An 18,773-nucleotide genomic window follows, 5' to 3' on the forward strand; every position below is an offset into this window, starting at 1 on the left:
TAAAAAAAAAATAAAATGCCAAATGTAAACATCTAAATGATTCACCGCATGTTCACCGCCCACTGTGTGGAGGGGACGCTTACGCTCCACGGTATTGGCCGATAACCAAAAGTGCTAGCTCGCATTACTAACCGACGGCCGTAACGCCGTGTGGCGCGATCTGGACCGGTTTTATACAGAAACGGAAAAAATTTGGAATATACAGTTTCAATTGATTGTACTTATACTACAACAAGCAACATGCCGCCAAAAACGAGTGGAAAGGCCGCCAAGAAGTCCGGAAAAGCGCAGAAGAACATCTCCAAGTCTGACAAGAAAAAGAAGAAGCACAAGAGGAAGGAGAGCTACGCCATTTACATTTACAAGGTGCTCAAGCAGGTCCACCCCGACACCGGTATCTCCTCGAAGGCCATGTCCATCATGAACTCGTTCGTGAACGACATTTTCGAGCGCATCGCCGCGGAGGCGTCCCGGCTCGCTCACTACAACAAGCGGTCGACCATCACGTCGCGAGAGGTGCAAACCTCCGTGCGGCTGCTGCTGCCCGGCGAGCTCGCCAAGCACGCGGTCAGCGAGGGCACAAAGGCTGTCACCAAGTACACGAGCTCCAAGTGAGCGGTGAGCGGTCGTCGGGACAACGGCGTGGCGTGTTCGACTTATCGAACGCCCGCTCGCTCGCGTTTTGTGTTTATTATTATTATATACTATCAAAACAACAACGGCCCTTTTCAGGGCCACAATATATTTCATGAATGAATTGTGTGTGTGTGTACACGCCAAAAATACGTTTCTCCAACACGAACAACAGCAGTGAGAAAAAAAAAACCTAAAGTTGTAATTTTGAAATTCGAATTTCGAATTATACGTTCAACAATAATTATTAACGTTGGTCATATTTTGTGGGTATGATTTATTTTATTTTATTTACAAACTAGGGCTTCGCCCGTGGTACATATTATTTCGCAATAATAAAAAGTAGCCTATGTATGTTCTTTCTCAGCGTCTAAAGATTGCCTGTGCCAAATTTCATCAAAATCGGTCCAGTAGTTTTGATGATGACAAATAAAAACAAATTCATAATAAATTATATACCATCATGATTTGGCTCGATATTTTTATACATGTTACATAATTTTTTTTCACTCACAACCATTTTATTACTTATATATTAATATAACAACGCAATGCGATTTCATGTACTATCTTTGAATCAATATTATATTTATTTTGACAGACATCGTCAGTTTGATTTATTGGTGTCAATTTAAAAAAATAAAAAAGTTTAACACAAATAAGGTTTCATATCTTTAATTAAGTTAAGATATTAAATAAAATCCTCCTTGATGATTCCCAATTCGACTGTAGTCTGTACTGTTATTTTACCTCAGCCTTATGTCAAAACGTAAATTTAATTGATATACAACAAAAAATTAATAATATTAATTATTAAATGGAGAAATAATTAAACTTGTACAGTTAATTTGAAGTTATTTTTTTTTTAATAACTGTTTAACAAATAAATGGTAGATTGATTAGTTATCGCCCGCGGCTGTGCCTGCATTGTTCAGAACGTAACAAATTATATATACTAAAAGCTTCCTCGAGATGCAGCCTATCTATTGAAATAAACCGCATCAAAATCGGTTCTCTAGTTTTAATTATACAAATTTATATAGGGAATATAGCACACACGGACAGACATTCAAACCGATTTTCTGTTATATTTATATAGTTTTGTGTTTTGCAATAGTTTTGGTAAATTAATATTTTGTACTAGATTTCCGCCCGCGGCTTCGCCCGCGTTTTCAAAGGAAAACCCGCATAGTTCCCGTTCCCGCGGGATTTCCGGGATAAAACCTACCCTATGTGTTAATCCAAGTTACCTTCTATATGTGTGCTAAATTTCATTGTAATCGGTTCAGTAGTATTTTTCCGGACGTATAGAAATTTTCCTGGTGTATGGAAATTTTCCGGACTGAGAAAATTTTTCCTAACCTAACCTAACCTAACCTAACCTAACCTCTCCTAACCTAACCTAACCTCTCCTAACCTAACCCAACCTAACCCAACCTAACCTAACCTAACCTAACCTAACCTAACCTAACCTAACCTAACCTAACCTAACCTCTCCTAACCTAACCTAACCTAACCTAACCTAACCTAACCTAACCTAACCTAACGTAACCTAACCTAACCTAACCTAACGTAACCTAACGTAACCTAACCTAACCTAACCTAACCTAACGTAACCTAACCTAACCTAACCTAACCTAACCTAACCTCTCCTAACCTAACGTAACCTAACGTAACCTAACGTAACCTAACCTAACCTAACCTAACCTAACGTAACCTAACCTCTCCTAACCTAACGTAACCTAACGTAACCTAACGTAACCTAACCTAACGTAACCTAACCTAACCTAACCTAACCTAACCTAACCTAACCTAACCTCTCCTAACCTAACCTAACCTAACCTCTCCTAACCTAACCTAACCTAACCTAACCTAACCTAACCTAACCTCTCCTAACCTAACCTAACCTAACCTAACCTAACCTAACCTAACCTAACCTAACCTAACCTAACCTAACCTAACCTAACCTAACCTAACCTAACCTAACCTAACCTAACCTAACCTAACCTAACCTAACCTAACCTAACCTAACGTAACCTAACGTAACCTAACCTAACCTAACCTATCCTTTTCCACCTTATAGAAATTTTTCCTGACGTATAGAAATTTTCCTGGCTTATATAAATGTTCCTGACTTATAGAAATTTTCCGGACTTATAAAAATTCTCCTGTCTTATAGAAATTTTCCTTTCTTATGGAATAATCAAGTTGAAGATTACTCGAGATCTCAAAAACGGCGCAACGGATTTTGATGCGGTTTATTTTAATAGATATAATTTTTAAATGTTCATAAAATTTGCAACCGAACGAGGCCGCGGCGAATTTCTAGTTAGGTATATTATGAACGTATTATGTATTTGTTGGTATTTTTTTTTTTTTTTTTTAGTGCTGTTTTGTTTTGGTATACGAAAATACCTATGTAGAGTATGAAGTAAAATAAATATAGTTTGAAAAACTAAAAAACACGCTTTCAAGTTAGATACATACCACTAAAAAGTAGAAAATAATAATTCTTTAATCTTGTAATCAAGCAATAACCAAGACATATTTTATTTTTGAACGCATTTTTATGAAACTTTGCACCTATGTAGAGTATGTATGAAGTAAAATAAAAAAGTAGAATAATTTCCATCCATTTTGGATAAGGTACATGTAAATTTAATGAATAGATCCAGTACGACCATACCATAATGACGAACATAACAATATTATGACATGGGCTGTGTATGACATTGACAATATTATGACAGTGCAGATTGCACATTGCACATTGAAGATCGTTTTTTTTTTTTGTTTTCGAGTTCGAGTAGTTAATTTTGCATCAGGAATCGTGCAAATCCAACACAAAACTTTGATTATTATTATTTTATCTCTCTTTTCTCGACATACACACCGCGCGAACGGTTACTTATCGATGTCTCTCTCGCACTCGACTACGATGAATAACGAAACGGAGACGAGTGTACCTAATGTGTTTATAAAAACGGCGTCGTACCCGTTTTCGTCATACCGGGTTTGGCACTCGAGCTGAGCACTCGTGCTTAGCAAGAGCGCCCTACCTGCCGTCTATTGTTCTCCGTAGAGACGGGGGACCGCTACCTGAGTTTCGCCGAAAGGCAAATTCCGGGAAGTGACCCGCGCCTTTGTTGTGAACAATAGCGACCGATAAGCGACCGGTCCCACCCCGCCTGCTCAGGTAGTTTACTACCTGGTCAGTCGCGGTGCAACCGCAGCTGCACTCGCAGCGTACAACTAATTCTTGTTTCTCGACGCGCCAGTCGCGGTTTCTCCGTTGCCCACCTAACGGTGTCAAACGGGCTTCGGAGAAATTAACACCATCCGGTGGAAGTATCTGTGGGGCGCAGATACCGCACGTTTGTATAAACGGCGTACAGCCTCACCGCTTCGGGAGCTTTTCGGTGACTGTGAGTCCGGGGTCCTCTTAGTAGGCACTGCCACGGCGGGCAGGTACTCCAACTGCTCGCTAGCGCCCGGACTCGGCCGAGAACTACTCCTGACGGGTCCACGTCACGCTTTCGCAGGGGGTCACTCCAAGACCCCTGCGAACTGTTAGGTAGTGACAACCTCACCCCGCTATCACCAGCGGGACGCACCAAACACACCACACACACATACATACGTGTAGGCACACAACCCCCCCCCCGCCCGGAAGCGGGGAGGGCCGCTAGGACGACAATTAGGAAAAATTAAAAACCGTTAGGATGTCCGATTCGTTGGAGGACCTAGATATAAAAGCCTTTATGGCTTTCTTAGTCAGGGAGAACCCGGAGGTGCTGGATGCATTTAAAGCACACAGCGCCGCCGGGGCTCAAAAACTTGCCGCGCCCGTTGCGCAACCGTTAAGGGACTCTCCTGAGTCCCCACCGCTGTCCCCAGTGGCAGTCGAAGCGGGGTTCGAAGCCCCGACCGTTATGGAGTGCGAGAGCGCTCCAGAGTCAGAGTCGATAGCTTCGGAGGCGGAGTCCTCAAATTCGTCAGACGGCTTCGAAACCGTCACAAATAAAAAGAGACGCAAACTAAAAAATGCTGCTCCGCCCGCCAAACGGAACGCGACCGTTCGCGATTCCGCGCGCGCCGAATCTAGCCGTGCGCCCCCCGCCCCTCAGGCATCCGCCCCTCAGGCACCCGAAGGCCCGACCGCGGGCAACGCCGCGACGCGTAAACCGCCCTCCCCTCCCCCCGTCTATGTGAGGGATAAGTCCGCGTGGCTGAAGATCTCAGCCTTTTTAGATAGTGAAGGAATCTCCTTCAAAGCTCGTCCAACTAAGGACAACATTCGAGTTCAGTTATTAACGTCTACCCATCACAGGGTTTTCACTTCATATTTAAGAGACCAAAACATAGGCGGTCATTCGTTCCCCCTTCCGGAGGAACGTTCTTTAAGAGTCGTTATAAAAGGGATCCCCAAAGAGATCTCTGCCGATCAAGTCTTCAATGACTTGAAAGACCAAGGTTTCCCTGTGCAGGAGTGCTTCCGCATGCACAATAGAATCACTAAAGCACCATATGACATGGTCCTCGCGGTCCTAGATCGTACCCCGAAGGGTAAAGACATTTTTAAAATGCGGCATTGCTGCAAACTCTCAGGGCTCAAGGTGGAAACACCCGACTCCCACAGCTATATTAGACAGTGTCATCGCTGTCAACTTTACGGGCACTCTGCTCGTAACTGTTTTTCGCGGCCTCGCTGCGTCAAATGTTTAGGCGACCACGGCACGGAGGATTGCACGAGGTCCAAAGATTTGCCTAATGAGGATCCACCGTCCTGCGTACTATGTGAGACTTCGGGCCACCCCGCGAACTACCGGGGTTGCCCGAAGGCTCCCAAACACAGGGCGGGGGGTCGCCAGAAGGCGAACAAACCTCGCGGGATCGCCCGCGCCGGGGCTCAACCCCCACAACCAAAGCCGGTCTTTATACCGGCTCCACCTCCCAAGACAAACGCTTGGACGAAACCTCCGTCACTAGTGACGCAGGCCCAGTCGAGCGTGGCGGTGCCGCCTTCAGCGGCTCCCGCTATACATATAGCACCGAAGCCCTCAGCTAAAGTGCACACACCCGAATTAGACTTGCCTGACGAGTCTATCGCAAACCTCGTTTACTTAATGAATTATATTCACGAAATCAACTTTGATGAGGTAAATCTAGTTGCAAACCAACTTAGGAATGCCAAAAGCAGCCTAGAGAGAATCCATATATTAGCAGCTCATAGGGAGTTGGTAATAAAACTCAACAAGACTCCCTAATGGCTACCACAAGTAGAATTAAACCTAGAGCGATCTCCGTAGTTACTTTTAACGCGGACGGCCTTCTCAAACAGACTAACTTAGTTAGGGACTTTGTCACCAGACGGCGTGTCGATGTGCTAGTAATGCAAGAGACATTCCTTAAACCATTTAACCGTAATCCGCGTATCGCCAACTACATGTTGGTGCGTAACGACCGCGAAAACAGCCCCTTAGGCGGCACACTTATATATTACAGAAGGGCCTTGCACTGCACGCCCATCGACACGCCGCCTCTAATTAACTTAGAAGCCACAGTGATCAAGGTGTCTATGACCGGTCATCAGCCCGTCATAATCGCCTCGGTCTAGTAGTGTAGTTTTCGCGCATTGCGCTCCCAGCTCCATACACAAGCTCCAGACGATTCAGTCGCGGTTCATGAGAACGGCGACTGGAGCGCCCTGGTTCGTGCGTAACGTGGACCTACATAGGGACCTAGAACTCCCCACCATAGCCCAATGGATGAAGCAAGCGTCTAAGCGCTACTTCGACAAGGCTAAAAACCACCCCAACCCATTGGTGACAAAGGCCATCGCATACGTCGCGAACCCCGATCCCACTCGTCGTCGCAGGCGGCCGAGACACGTCTTGGACGACTCCGACGACGACATTACCAAAGCCAACGCACGGCTAGACTCGGCGATTGAAGCCCAACGTCGAACCAACCGCGACACCGCACACACCACAGCAGAAAGCGTACACCGTCTTCGCCGGCGAAGACGAGGTCCCTTGTTCCGCGTTCCCGCGCCCACCCGGGTGAGCGCCCGTCCGATTAGGGCCCTTCTGGCCTCCTCCACTCAAGCGACAGCTCAAGCCGAGGTTCGTGGTCCCCGTCAAGGGGGGACGCCCTTGTGCATGTCGCTACCAGGGTGAACCTTCAGTTCACCCCCGCGTCCGCGTTAAAATGTAGAAGCCCTTCTGGCTAACATTGAGAGACACCACACAAAAAAAAAAAAAAAAAAAAAAAAAAAAAACCGTTTTCGTATTCATTCGAAGCGCAACCACTTCTCCGTGCGGTCGTATTTGTTGTTTTATTTCTCTATAATAAATATAGTGAATTCGAATTTCGAACAAGCCCCCCGGTCACAATGGCTCGCACAAAGCAGACCGCTCGCAAGTCCACCGGTGGAAAGGCGCCGAGGAAGCAGCTCGCCACCAAAGCGGCCCGCAAGAGTGCGCCCGCAACCGGTGGCGTGAAGAAGCCCCATCGCTACAGGCCCGGCACGGTTGCTCTGCGTGAGATTCGTCGCTACCAGAAGAGCACTGAGCTACTGATCCGCAAGTTGCCGTTCCAACGTCTCGTTCGTGAGATAGCGCAGGACTTCAAGACCGACCTCCGCTTCCAGAGCTCGGCCGTCATGGCCCTGCAGGAGGCGAGCGAAGCGTACCTCGTAGGTCTATTTGAAGACACCAATCTGTGCGCTATACACGCTAAGAGAGTGACCATTATGCCAAAGGACATTCAATTGGCCCGCCGTATCCGTGGTGAACGCGCCTAAGATCCGTTTGTTGTTTGCATTGTTCGTGTCTCGTGTCGTGTCGTGTGGTGTGTGGTTTCAATATGAAATAACATAACATAACATGACATAGCACAGAGGACACGTCATCGGACATCGAATGTTAAAAAAAAAAGGCCCTTTTCAGGGCCGCACGTGATTCATTTTAATAGTAGGTACCTAACCTAACTATAAACGTTTTCCACTGTGCAGTAACGGAAACATACAACGAAATATCTAATAATATAATGATAATATTGTTATGAGAATGATAAAATGTATTAATATTATTATATTACTATTATAAACAGAAAACTTACCTACCTGATGAATTTTAGATTTTAGTAATGTAATCATTCAGTAGCCATTAACTTTAAATTCTTCTTATGAAATAGTTTTATTTAATACTAGCGGTCCGCCCCGGCTTCGCCCGTGGTACATGTTTACGTTTTCTCTACATAAAAACCATCCTCGTACTTCCAGGAATATAATAAAAAAAGAATTATCGAAATCGGTTCAGCCGTTTTCGAGTTATGCGCTTACCAACACATTTTGCGATTCATTTTTATATATAAGAAGATTATAAATGCGAAAGTTGTTGATGGATGGACGTATGTATGTATGTGTTGAACCGATTACAATGAAATTTAGCACACATAATAATAGAGAGATAATAGAGTACAAGTGAAATGATAGTGAGTGTTGTAGTTTTGCGCGCGTGGGGAAACATATCCATAATACAATAATATATAATATTGTGGAATTAATGAATCGTATGCGGCCCTGAAAAGGGCCTTTTTGTTGTTAATTTGTTTGTTTCAAAATCATCGCCGTGGTGGTCGTACGCCCATCTTTATTCGTACCAAGAATAATAATTATTAAAAGGCCGAATCGATTGCATGGAAGAATTATTGACGTACGTACGAACGGACGGACGATCTTTGAAGTAACACAATTAATTAACCGCCGAATCCGTAGAGGGTACGTCCCTGACGTTTCAGCGCGTACACGACGTCCATTGCGGTGACGGTCTTCCTCTTTGCGTGCTCGGTGTAAGTGACGGCGTCACGGATCACGTTCTCGAGGAATACCTTGAGAACGCCGCGCGTCTCTTCGTATATCAAACCGGATATACGCTTGACGCCACCCCTGCGAGCGAGACGACGGATCGCGGGCTTCGTGATACCCTGGATGTTGTCACGGAGCACCTTCCTGTGCCGCTTAGCGCCACCTTTTCCGAGCCCCTTGCCTCCTTTACCGCGGCCTGTCATATCGCCGACTGTCTTGCGTTATTCTACTCGTTTACTTGCTTACTCGCTGCGTGCCCGAAAGCTTGTGCGCTTCGCGCTTTTTTTTTTTTTTTTTTTTTTTTTTTTTTTTGTGTGGTGTCTCTCAATGTTAGCCAGAAGGGCTTCTACATTTTAACGCGGACGCGGGGGTGAACTGAAGGTTCACCCTGGTAGCGACATGCACAAGGGCGTCCCCCCTTGACGGGGACCACGAACCTCGGCTTGAGCTGTCGCTTGAGTGGAGGAGGCCAGAAGGGCCCTAATCGGACGGGCGCTCACCCGGGTGGGCGCGGGAACGCGGAACAAGGGACCTCGTCTTCGCCGGCGAAGACGGTGTACGCTTTCTGCTGTGGTGTGTGCGGTGTCGCGGTTGGTTCGACGTTGGGCTTCAATCGCCGAGTCTAGCCGTGCGTTGGCTTTGGTAATGTCGTCGTCGGAGTCGTCCAAGACGTGTCTCGGCCGCCTGCGACGACGAGTGGGATCGGGGTTCGCGACGTATGCGATGGCCTTTGTCACCAATGGGTTGGGGTGGTTTTTAGCCTTGTCGAAGTAGCGCTTAGACGCTTGCTTCATCCATTGGGCTATGGTGGGGAGTTCTAGGTCCCTATGTAGGTCCACGTTACGCACGAACCAGGGCGCTCCAGTCGCCGTTCTCATGAACCGCGACTGAATCGTCTGGAGCTTGTGTATGGAGCTGGGGGCGCAATGCGCGAAAACTACACTACTATAAGTGAGGATAGGACGGACCACCGTTTTGTAAAGTGTCACCTTATGTCTAAGGGACATTTTACTGCGACTGTTTATAAGGTAATAGAGCCGGCTAAGAACATAGCTGGCTTTCTTACGGACTGCCTTAATGTGGGCTTTAAATGACATGTGTGCGTCTAGAGTGACGCCTAAGAATTTGGTGTGCTTTTGCCACGGAATGACTTGGCCATAGAGTTTGACACTATCTATGGCCTCGGGGCCGCCGCGCCTGAAGAGCACGGCGGCGCTCTTGTCGGGGTTCACAGTGATACCCCATTTGCGAAACCATTTGCCTAGTGCATCGGTCGCGGATTGTAGGAGTGGAGTTATTCTTTTGCGGTATGGACTCGACACGTAGAGTGCCGTGTCGTCCGCGAAGAGGGATAGTTGCACTTTATCGTGCTTAGGGATGTCGCTAGTGTATAGCGCGAATAGGAGGGGCGACAAGACGGAGCCCTGAGGGACTCCGGCCTGGATGGGACGTGAAGACGAGAGCGTGCCGTCTAGTCTGTAGCGGAAGGACCGGTTAGACAAGTAGTCTCGTATGATGAACACGAGACTGTCTGGCACGCCGAGAGTGTACAGTTTGTAAATCAAACCGTTGTGCCAGACCTTGTCGAACGCCTTCGCTACGTCAAAGAAGACCGCTCCCGTTCTGTGAGGTGTGAGGCGGGTGAGGCCCGCGAGAATGTACTCCGTGATGCGGTGTACTTGGTGAGGACATGAGTGAGCTCGCCTAAAGCCGAACTGTTCGTCCGGGAGCAGCTTTTTGGCAATGACTGCGTCCCAGAGGCGTTTAGAGATGATTCTCTCATAGATTTTCCCCAGAGAGCTGAGGAGACTGATGGGACGGTAACTAGATGCCACGTTCCGGGGTTTGCCCGGTTTGTGGATCCCGATCACAATTGCTTCCTTCCACTTAGCGGGGAAGGTACAATTGGCCAGGAGACAATTAAAGGTGGCTACTAGGAGAGCGATAAGGGCGGGCGGCAGGCTTTTTAGAGCTCTATTGGGAATAGAGTCTCCGCCTGGGGACTTCCTATTGGCAAGTGACTTGATGAGTGATTTTACTTCGGTGGCCGTCGTTGGTGACAAGGGCTCGGCATCGATACGAGGGGTTTCGGTAAAACGTGCGATCTCTTGATTAACTACGTTAATGTGAGTCGAGTCGGTCATGTCGAGATTGGGGGAACATTGTTCCTCTAAACTGTCAGCTAAGCATTCGGCCTTCTCAAAATCGTCAAAAGCGGGAGGTTGGTCAGGGCGAATGAGCGGTGGCGTGGCGGCAATACCATCAGATTTGAGAGTCCTCGCAAGCCGCCAGTAGGCAGTGTGCGAGGGAGAGAGATCGCTAAGTAAAGAGTCCCACCGCTCGTTGCGTAATTCGTGAATTCGCTCTCTTACCTCTCTCTGTAAGGAACGAAGTATTCTACGGTTTTCGTCTGTCGGTGCTCGGTCGTAGGCGCGCGTCGCCGCGTTCTTATCGCCCACCAGCCTTCGTACGTCCGGGGGCAGATCCAACCGGTGGCCGAGGCCAACGGGGACCCGCCGGGACGCGTATTCAATCTTGGATTGAATGTGGCTGGTGACCGAGGAGACCGCGTCGAGCGCCTCTACGACCGTGTCGATTTTGTCAGGTACAGACTCCAGCTCTGGCGAGTCGACGGGCTGTAAGGCCTCATGCAACTTTCGCCAGTCTACCTTCGTCATGTACTCTACGGTGGTGCTATCGGGGGGACCCAGTTCGAACAACACGGGCCTGTGATCAGAGTCGAGCTCGTGCAACGTTTCAACGGAGCGCAACTGTAGCGTCACGTTCCGCATCACCGCCACATCGAGCACGTCCTGTCTGTGTCCCGTGTTCTTCGGAAAATGAGTCGGTTCTAAGGGGCCTACAATCGTGACGTTAAGTAGGTCAGTCAGTCGGTCTAGTCGTTTGCCATTGGCATTCTCGTAGGAGCTATTCCAGTTCCAGTGCTTGCAGTTGAGGTCGCCGGCCAGAATGACCGAGTCGCCCAGTGCAAGCAAGGCTCTGAGATCGCTCTCCAAGATTGCCTTTGACGGTGAGAGATAGACCGAGGCGATTATGACGGGTTGATGACCGGTCATAGACACCTTGATCACTGTGGCTTCTAAGTTAATTAGAGGCGGCGTGTCGATGGGCGTGCAGTGCAAGGCCCTTCTGTAATATATAAGGGTGCCGCCTAAGGGGCTGTTTACGCGGTCGTTACGCACCAACATGTAGTTGGCGATACGCGGATTGCGGTTAAAAGGCTTAAGGAATGTCTCTTGCATTACTAGCACATCGACACGCCGTCTAGTGACAAAGTCCCTAACTAAGTTAGTCTGTTTGAGAAGGCCGTCCGCGTTAAAAGTAACTACGGAGATCGCTCTAGGTTTAATTCTACTTGTGGTAGCCATTAGGGAGTCTTGTTGAGTTTTATTACCAACTCCCTATGAGCTGCTAATATATGGATTCTCTCTAGGCTGCTTTTGGCATTCCTAAGTTGGTTTGCAACTAGATTTACCTCATCAAAGTTGATTTCATGAATATAATTCATTAAGTAAACGAGGTTTGCGATAGACTCGTCAGGCAAGTCTAATTCGGGTGTGTGCACTTTAGCTGAGGGCTTCGGTGCTATTTGTATAGCGGGAGCCGCTGAAGGCGGCACCGCCACGCTCGACTGGGCCTGCGTCACTAGTGACGGAGGTTTCGTCCAAGCGTTTGTCTTGGGAGGTGGAGCCGGTATAAAGACCGGCTTTGGTTGTGGGGGTTGAGCCCCGGCGCGGGCGATCCCGCGAGGTTTGTTCGCCTTCTGGCGACCCCCCGCCCTGTGTTTGGGAGCCTTCGGGCAACCCCGGTAGTTCGCGGGGTGACCCGAAGTCTCACATAGTACGCAGGACGGTGGATCCTCATTAGGCAAATCTTTGGACCTCGTGCAATCCTCCGTGCCGTGGTCGCCTAAACATTTGACGCAGCGAGGCCGCGAAAAACAGTTACGAGCAGAGTGCCCGTAAAGTTGACAGCGATGACACTGTCTAATATAGCTGTGGGAGTCGGGTGTTTCCACCTTGAGCCCTGAGAGTTTGCAGCAATGCCGCATTTTAAAAATGTCTTTACCCTTCGGGGTACGATCTAGGACCGCGAGGACCATGTCATATGGTGCTTTAGTGATTCTATTGTGCATGCGGAAGCACTCCTGCACAGGGAAACCTTGGTCTTTCAAGTCATTGAAGACTTGATCGGCAGAGATCTCTTTGGGGATCCCTTTTATAACGACTCTTAAAGAGCGTTCCTCCGGAAGGGGGAACGAATGACCGCCTATGTTTTGGTCTCTTAAATATGAAGTGAAAACCCTGTGATGGGTAGACGTTAATAACTGAACTCGAATGTTGTCCTTAGTTGGACGAGCTTTGAAGGGGATACCTTCATTGTCTAGGTAGGCTGAGATCTTCAGCCACGCGGACTTATCCCTCACGTAGACGGGGGGAGGGGAGGGCGGTTTACGCGTCGCGGCGTTGCCCGCGGTCGGGCCTTCGGGTGCCTGAGGGGCGGATGCCTGAGGGGCGGGGGGCGCACGGCTAGATTCGGCGCGCGCGGAATCGCGAACGGTCGCGTTCCGTTTGGCGGGCGGAGCAGCATTTTTTAGTTTGCGTCTCTTTTTATTTGTGACGGTTTCGAAGCCGTCTGACGAATTTGAGGACTCCGCCTCCGAAGCTATCGACTCTGACTCTGGAGCGCTCTCGCACTCCATAACGGTCGGGGCTTCGAACCCCGCTTCGACTGCCACTGGGGACAGCGGTGGGGACTCAGGAGAGTCCCTTAATGGTTGCGCAACGGGCGCGGCAAGTTTTTGAGCCCCGGCGGCGCTGTGTGCTTTAAATGCATCCAGCACCTCCGGGTTCTCCCTGACTAAGAAAGCCATAAAGGCTTTTATATCTAGGTCCTCCAACGAATCGGACATCCTAACGGTTTTTAATTTTTCCTAATTGTCGTCCTAGCGGCCCTCCCCGCTTCCGGGCGGGGGGGGGGTTGTGTGCCTACACGTATGTATGTGTGTGTGGTGTGTTTGGTGCGTCCCGCTGGTGATAGCGGGGTGAGGTTGCCACTACCTAACAGTTCGCAGAGGTCTTGGAGTGACCCCCTGCGAAAGCGTGACGTGGACCCGTCAGGAGTAGTTCTCGGCCGAGTCCGGGCGCTAGCGAGCAGTTGGAGTACCTGCCCGCCGTGGCAGTGCCTACTAAGAGGACCCCGGACTCACAGTCACCGAGAAGCTCCCGAAGCGGTGAGGCTGTACGCCGTTTATACAAACGTGCGGTATCTGCGCCCCACAGATACTTCCACCGGATGGTGTTAATTTCTCCGAAGCCCGTTTGACACCGTTAGGTGGGCAACGGAGAAACCGCGACTGGCGCGTCGAGAAACAAGAATTAGTTGTACGCTGCGAGTGCAGCTGCGGTTGCACCGCGACTGACCAGGTAGTAAACTACCTGAGCAGGCGGGGTGGGACCGGTCGCTTATCGGTCGCTATTGTTCACAACAAAGGCGCGGGTCACTTCCCGGAATTTGCCTTTCGGCGAATCTCAGGTAGCGGTCCCCCGTCTCTACGGAGAACAATAGACGGCAGGTAGGGCGCTCTTGCTAAGCACGAGTGCTCAGCTCGAGTGCCAAACCCGGTATGCGCTTCGCGCTTTTTTTTTTTTTTTTTTTTTGTGTGGTGTCTCTCAATGTTAGCCAGAAGGGCTTCTACATTTTAACGCGGACGCGGGGGTGAACTGAAGGTTCACCCTGGTAGCGACATGCACAAGGGCGTCCCCCCTTGACGGGGACCACGAACCTCGGCTTGAGCTGTCGCTTGAGTGGAGGAGGCCAGAAGGGCCCTAATCGGACGGGCGCTCACCCGGGTGGGCGCGGGAACGCGGAACAAGGGACCTCGTCTTCGCCGGCGAAGACGGTGTACGCTTTCTGCTGTGGTGTGTGCGGTGTCGCGGTTGGTTCGACGTTGGGCTTCAATCGCCGAGTCTAGCCGTGCGTTGGCTTTGGTAATGTCGTCGTCGGAGTCGTCCAAGACGTGTCTCGGCCGCCTGCGACGACGAGTGGGATCGGGGTTCGCGACGTATGCGATGGCCTTTGTCACCAATGGGTTGGGGTGGTTTTTAGCCTTGTCGAAGTAGCGCTTAGACGCTTGCTTCATCCATTGGGCTATGGTGGGGAGTTCTAGGTCCCTATGTAGGTCCACGTTACGCACGAACCAGGGCGCTCCAGTCGCCGTTCTCATGAACCGCGACTGAATCGTCTGGAGCTTGTGTATGGAGCTGGGGGCGCAATGCGCGAAAACTACACTACTATAAGTGAGGATAGGACGGACCACCGTTTTGTAAAGTGTCACCTTATGTCTAAGGGACATTTTACTGCGACTGTTTATAAGGTAATAGAGCCGGCTAAGAACATAGCTGGCTTTCTTACGGACTGCCTTAATGTGGGCTTTAAATGACATGTGTGCGTCTAGAGTGACGCCTAAGAATTTGGTGTGCTTTTGCCACGGAATGACTTGGCCATAGAGTTTGACACTATCTATGGCCTCGGGGCCGCCGCGCCTGAAGAGCACGGCGGCGCTCTTGTCGGGGTTCACAGTGATACCCCATTTGCGAAACCATTTGCCTAGTGCATCGGTCGCGGATTGTAGGAGTGGAGTTATTCTTTTGCGGTATGGACTCGACACGTAGAGTGCCGTGTCGTCCGCGAAGAGGGATAGTTGCACTTTATCGTGCTTAGGGATGTCGCTAGTGTATAGCGCGAATAGGAGGGGCGACAAGACGGAGCCCTGAGGGACTCCGGCCTGGATGGGACGTGAAGACGAGAGCGTGCCGTCTAGTCTGTAGCGGAAGGACCGGTTAGACAAGTAGTCTCGTATGATGAACACGAGACTGTCTGGCACGCCGAGAGTGTACAGTTTGTAAATCAAACCGTTGTGCCAGACCTTGTCGAACGCCTTCGCTACGTCAAAGAAGACCGCTCCCGTTCTGTGAGGTGTGAGGCGGGTGAGGCCCGCGAGAATGTACTCCGTGATGCGGTGTACTTGGTGAGGACATGAGTGAGCTCGCCTAAAGCCGAACTGTTCGTCCGGGAGCAGCTTTTTGGCAATGACTGCGTCCCAGAGGCGTTTAGAGATGATTCTCTCATAGATTTTCCCCAGAGAGCTGAGGAGACTGATGGGACGGTAACTAGATGCCACGTTCCGGGGTTTGCCCGGTTTGTGGATCCCGATCACAATTGCTTCCTTCCACTTAGCGGGGAAGGTACAATTGGCCAGGAGACAATTAAAGGTGGCTACTAGGAGAGCGATAAGGGCGGGCGGCAGGCTTTTTAGAGCTCTATTGGGAATAGAGTCTCCGCCTGGGGACTTCCTATTGGCAAGTGACTTGATGAGTGATTTTACTTCGGTGGCCGTCGTTGGTGACAAGGGCTCGGCATCGATACGAGGGGTTTCGGTAAAACGTGCGATCTCTTGATTAACTACGTTAATGTGAGTCGAGTCGGTCATGTCGAGATTGGGGGAACATTGTTCCTCTAAACTGTCAGCTAAGCATTCGGCCTTCTCAAAATCGTCAAAAGCGGGAGGTTGGTCAGGGCGAATGAGCGGTGGCGTGGCGGCAATACCATCAGATTTGAGAGTCCTCGCAAGCCGCCAGTAGGCAGTGTGCGAGGGAGAGAGATCGCTAAGTAAAGAGTCCCACCGCTCGTTGCGTAATTCGTGAATTCGCTCTCTTACCTCTCTCTGTAAGGAACGAAGTATTCTACGGTTTTCGTCTGTCGGTGCTCGGTCGTAGGCGCGCGTCGCCGCGTTCTTATCGCCCACCAGCCTTCGTACGTCCGGGGGCAGATCCAACCGGTGGCCGAGGCCAACGGGGACCCGCCGGGACGCGTATTCAATCTTGGATTGAATGTGGCTGGTGACCGAGGAGACCGCGTCGAGCGCCTCTACGACCGTGTCGATTTTGTCAGGTACAGACTCCAGCTCTGGCGAGTCGACGGGCTGTAAGGCCTCATGCAACTTTCGCCAGTCTACCTTCGTCATGTACTCTACGGTGGTGCTATCGGGGGGACCCAGTTCGAACAACACGGGCCTGTGATCAGAGTCGAGCTCGTGCAACGTTTCAACGGAGCGCAACTGTAGCGTCACGTTCCGCATCACCGCCACATCGAGCACGTCCTGTCTGTGTCCCGTGTTCTTCGGAAAATGAGTCGGTTCTAAGGGGCCTACAATCGTGACGTTAAGTAGGTCAGTCAGTCGGTCTAGTCGTTTGCCATTGGCATTCTCGTAGGAGCTATTCCAGTTCCAGTGCTTGCAGTTGAGGTCGCCGGCCAGAATGACCGAGTCGCCCAGTGCAAGCAAGGCTCTGAGATCGCTCTCCAAGATTGCCTTTGACGGTGAGAGATAGACCGAGGCGATTATGACGGGTTGATGACCGGTCATAGACACCTTGATCACTGTGGCTTCTAAGTTAATTAGAGGCGGCGTGTCGATGGGCGTGCAGTGCAAGGCCCTTCTGTAATATATAAGGGTGCCGCCTAAGGGGCTGTTTACGCGGTCGTTACGCACCAACATGTAGTTGGCGATACGCGGATTGCGGTTAAAAGGCTTAAGGAATGTCTCTTGCATTACTAGCACATCGACACGCCGTCTAGTGACAAAGTCCCTAACTAAGTTAGTCTGTTTGAGAAGGCCGTCCGCGTTAAAAGTAACTACGGAGATCGCTCTAGGTTTAATTCTACTTGTGGTAGCCATTAGGGAGTCTTGTTGAGTTTTATTACCAACTCCCTATGAGCTGCTAATATATGGATTCTCTCTAGGCTGCTTTTGGCATTCCTAAGTTGGTTTGCAACTAGATTTACCTCATCAAAGTTGATTTCATGAATATAATTCATTAAGTAAACGAGGTTTGCGATAGACTCGTCAGGCAAGTCTAATTCGGGTGTGTGCACTTTAGCTGAGGGCTTCGGTGCTATTTGTATAGCGGGAGCCGCTGAAGGCGGCACCGCCACGCTCGACTGGGCCTGCGTCACTAGTGACGGAGGTTTCGTCCAAGCGTTTGTCTTGGGAGGTGGAGCCGGTATAAAGACCGGCTTTGGTTGTGGGGGTTGAGCCCCGGCGCGGGCGATCCCGCGAGGTTTGTTCGCCTTCTGGCGACCCCCCGCCCTGTGTTTGGGAGCCTTCGGGCAACCCCGGTAGTTCGCGGGGTGACCCGAAGTCTCACATAGTACGCAGGACGGTGGATCCTCATTAGGCAAATCTTTGGACCTCGTGCAATCCTCCGTGCCGTGGTCGCCTAAACATTTGACGCAGCGAGGCCGCGAAAAACAGTTACGAGCAGAGTGCCCGTAAAGTTGACAGCGATGACACTGTCTAATATAGCTGTGGGAGTCGGGTGTTTCCACCTTGAGCCCTGAGAGTTTGCAGCAATGCCGCATTTTAAAAATGTCTTTACCCTTCGGGGTACGATCTAGGACCGCGAGGACCATGTCATATGGTGCTTTAGTGATTCTATTGTGCATGCGGAAGCACTCCTGCACAGGGAAACCTTGGTCTTTCAAGTCATTGAAGACTTGATCGGCAGAGATCTCTTTGGGGATCCCTTTTATAACGACTCTTAAAGAGCGTTCCTCCGGAAGGGGGAACGAATGACCGCCTATGTTTTGGTCTCTTAAATATGAAGTGAAAACCCTGTGATGGGTAGACGTTAATAACTGAACTCGAATGTTGTCCTTAGTTGGACGAGCTTTGAAGGGGATACCTTCATTGTCTAGGTAGGCTGAGATCTTCAGCCACGCGGACTTATCCCTCACGTAGACGGGGGGAGGGGAGGGCGGTTTACGCGTCGCGGCGTTGCCCGCGGTCGGGCCTTCGGGTGCCTGAGGGGCGGATGCCTGAGGGGCGGGGGGCGCACGGCTAGATTCGGCGCGCGCGGAATCGCGAACGGTCGCGTTCCGTTTGGCGGGCGGAGCAGCATTTTTTAGTTTGCGTCTCTTTTTATTTGTGACGGTTTCGAAGCCGTCTGACGAATTTGAGGACTCCGCCTCCGAAGCTATCGACTCTGACTCTGGAGCGCTCTCGCACTCCATAACGGTCGGGGCTTCGAACCCCGCTTCGACTGCCACTGGGGACAGCGGTGGGGACTCAGGAGAGTCCCTTAATGGTTGCGCAACGGGCGCGGCAAGTTTTTGAGCCCCGGCGGCGCTGTGTGCTTTAAATGCATCCAGCACCTCCGGGTTCTCCCTGACTAAGAAAGCCATAAAGGCT

The 18,773-nt window shown here is 50.2% G+C and overlaps 3 protein-coding genes across 3 annotated transcripts; 2 read left to right on the top strand and 1 right to left on the bottom strand.

The window, feature by feature from the left end:
• Positions 1–210: 210 nt before the first annotated feature.
• LOC149895949 (histone H2B) lies at positions 211–1,100 on the top strand. Its single transcript, XM_090118119.1, has one exon. It carries the CDS (start codon positions 241–243, stop codon positions 613–615), a length of 375 nt encoding a protein of 124 aa, XP_089974245.1. The 5' UTR covers positions 211–240; the 3' UTR covers positions 616–1,100.
• Positions 1,101–6,940: 5,840 nt separating this feature from the next.
• Positions 6,941–7,736, top strand: LOC149895950 (histone H3). Its single transcript, XM_090118034.1, has one exon. The coding sequence runs from the start codon at positions 7,028–7,030 to the stop codon at positions 7,436–7,438; it is 411 nt and encodes a 136-aa protein (XP_089974160.1). The 5' UTR covers positions 6,941–7,027; the 3' UTR covers positions 7,439–7,736.
• Positions 7,737–8,144: 408 nt separating this feature from the next.
• LOC149895951 (histone H4) lies at positions 8,145–8,773 on the bottom strand. Its single transcript, XM_090117906.1, has one exon. It carries the CDS (start codon positions 8,704–8,706, stop codon positions 8,395–8,397), a length of 312 nt encoding a protein of 103 aa, XP_089974032.1. The 5' UTR covers positions 8,707–8,773; the 3' UTR covers positions 8,145–8,394.
• Between the last annotated feature and the right edge of the window lie 10,000 nt (positions 8,774–18,773).

This window comes from Colias eurytheme, chromosome 29 (assembly GCF_061535395.1).
Source record: "Colias eurytheme isolate Ceu_HAF_F1 chromosome 29, ilColEury1 Martin Lab GWU primary, whole genome shotgun sequence".
Lineage (NCBI taxonomy): Eukaryota > Metazoa > Arthropoda > Insecta > Lepidoptera > Pieridae > Colias > Colias eurytheme.

What these genes read in the sequence shown, in the direction of transcription:
- LOC149895949 (XM_090118119.1), top strand. Translation starts at nt 241, where the DNA reads ATGCCGCCAAAAACGAGTGGAAAGGCCGCCAAGAAGTCCGGAAAAGCG.
- LOC149895950 (XM_090118034.1), top strand. Translation starts at nt 7,028, where the DNA reads ATGGCTCGCACAAAGCAGACCGCTCGCAAGTCCACCGGTGGAAAGGCG.
- LOC149895951 (XM_090117906.1), bottom strand. Translation starts at nt 8,706, where the DNA reads ATGACAGGCCGCGGTAAAGGAGGCAAGGGGCTCGGAAAAGGTGGCGCT.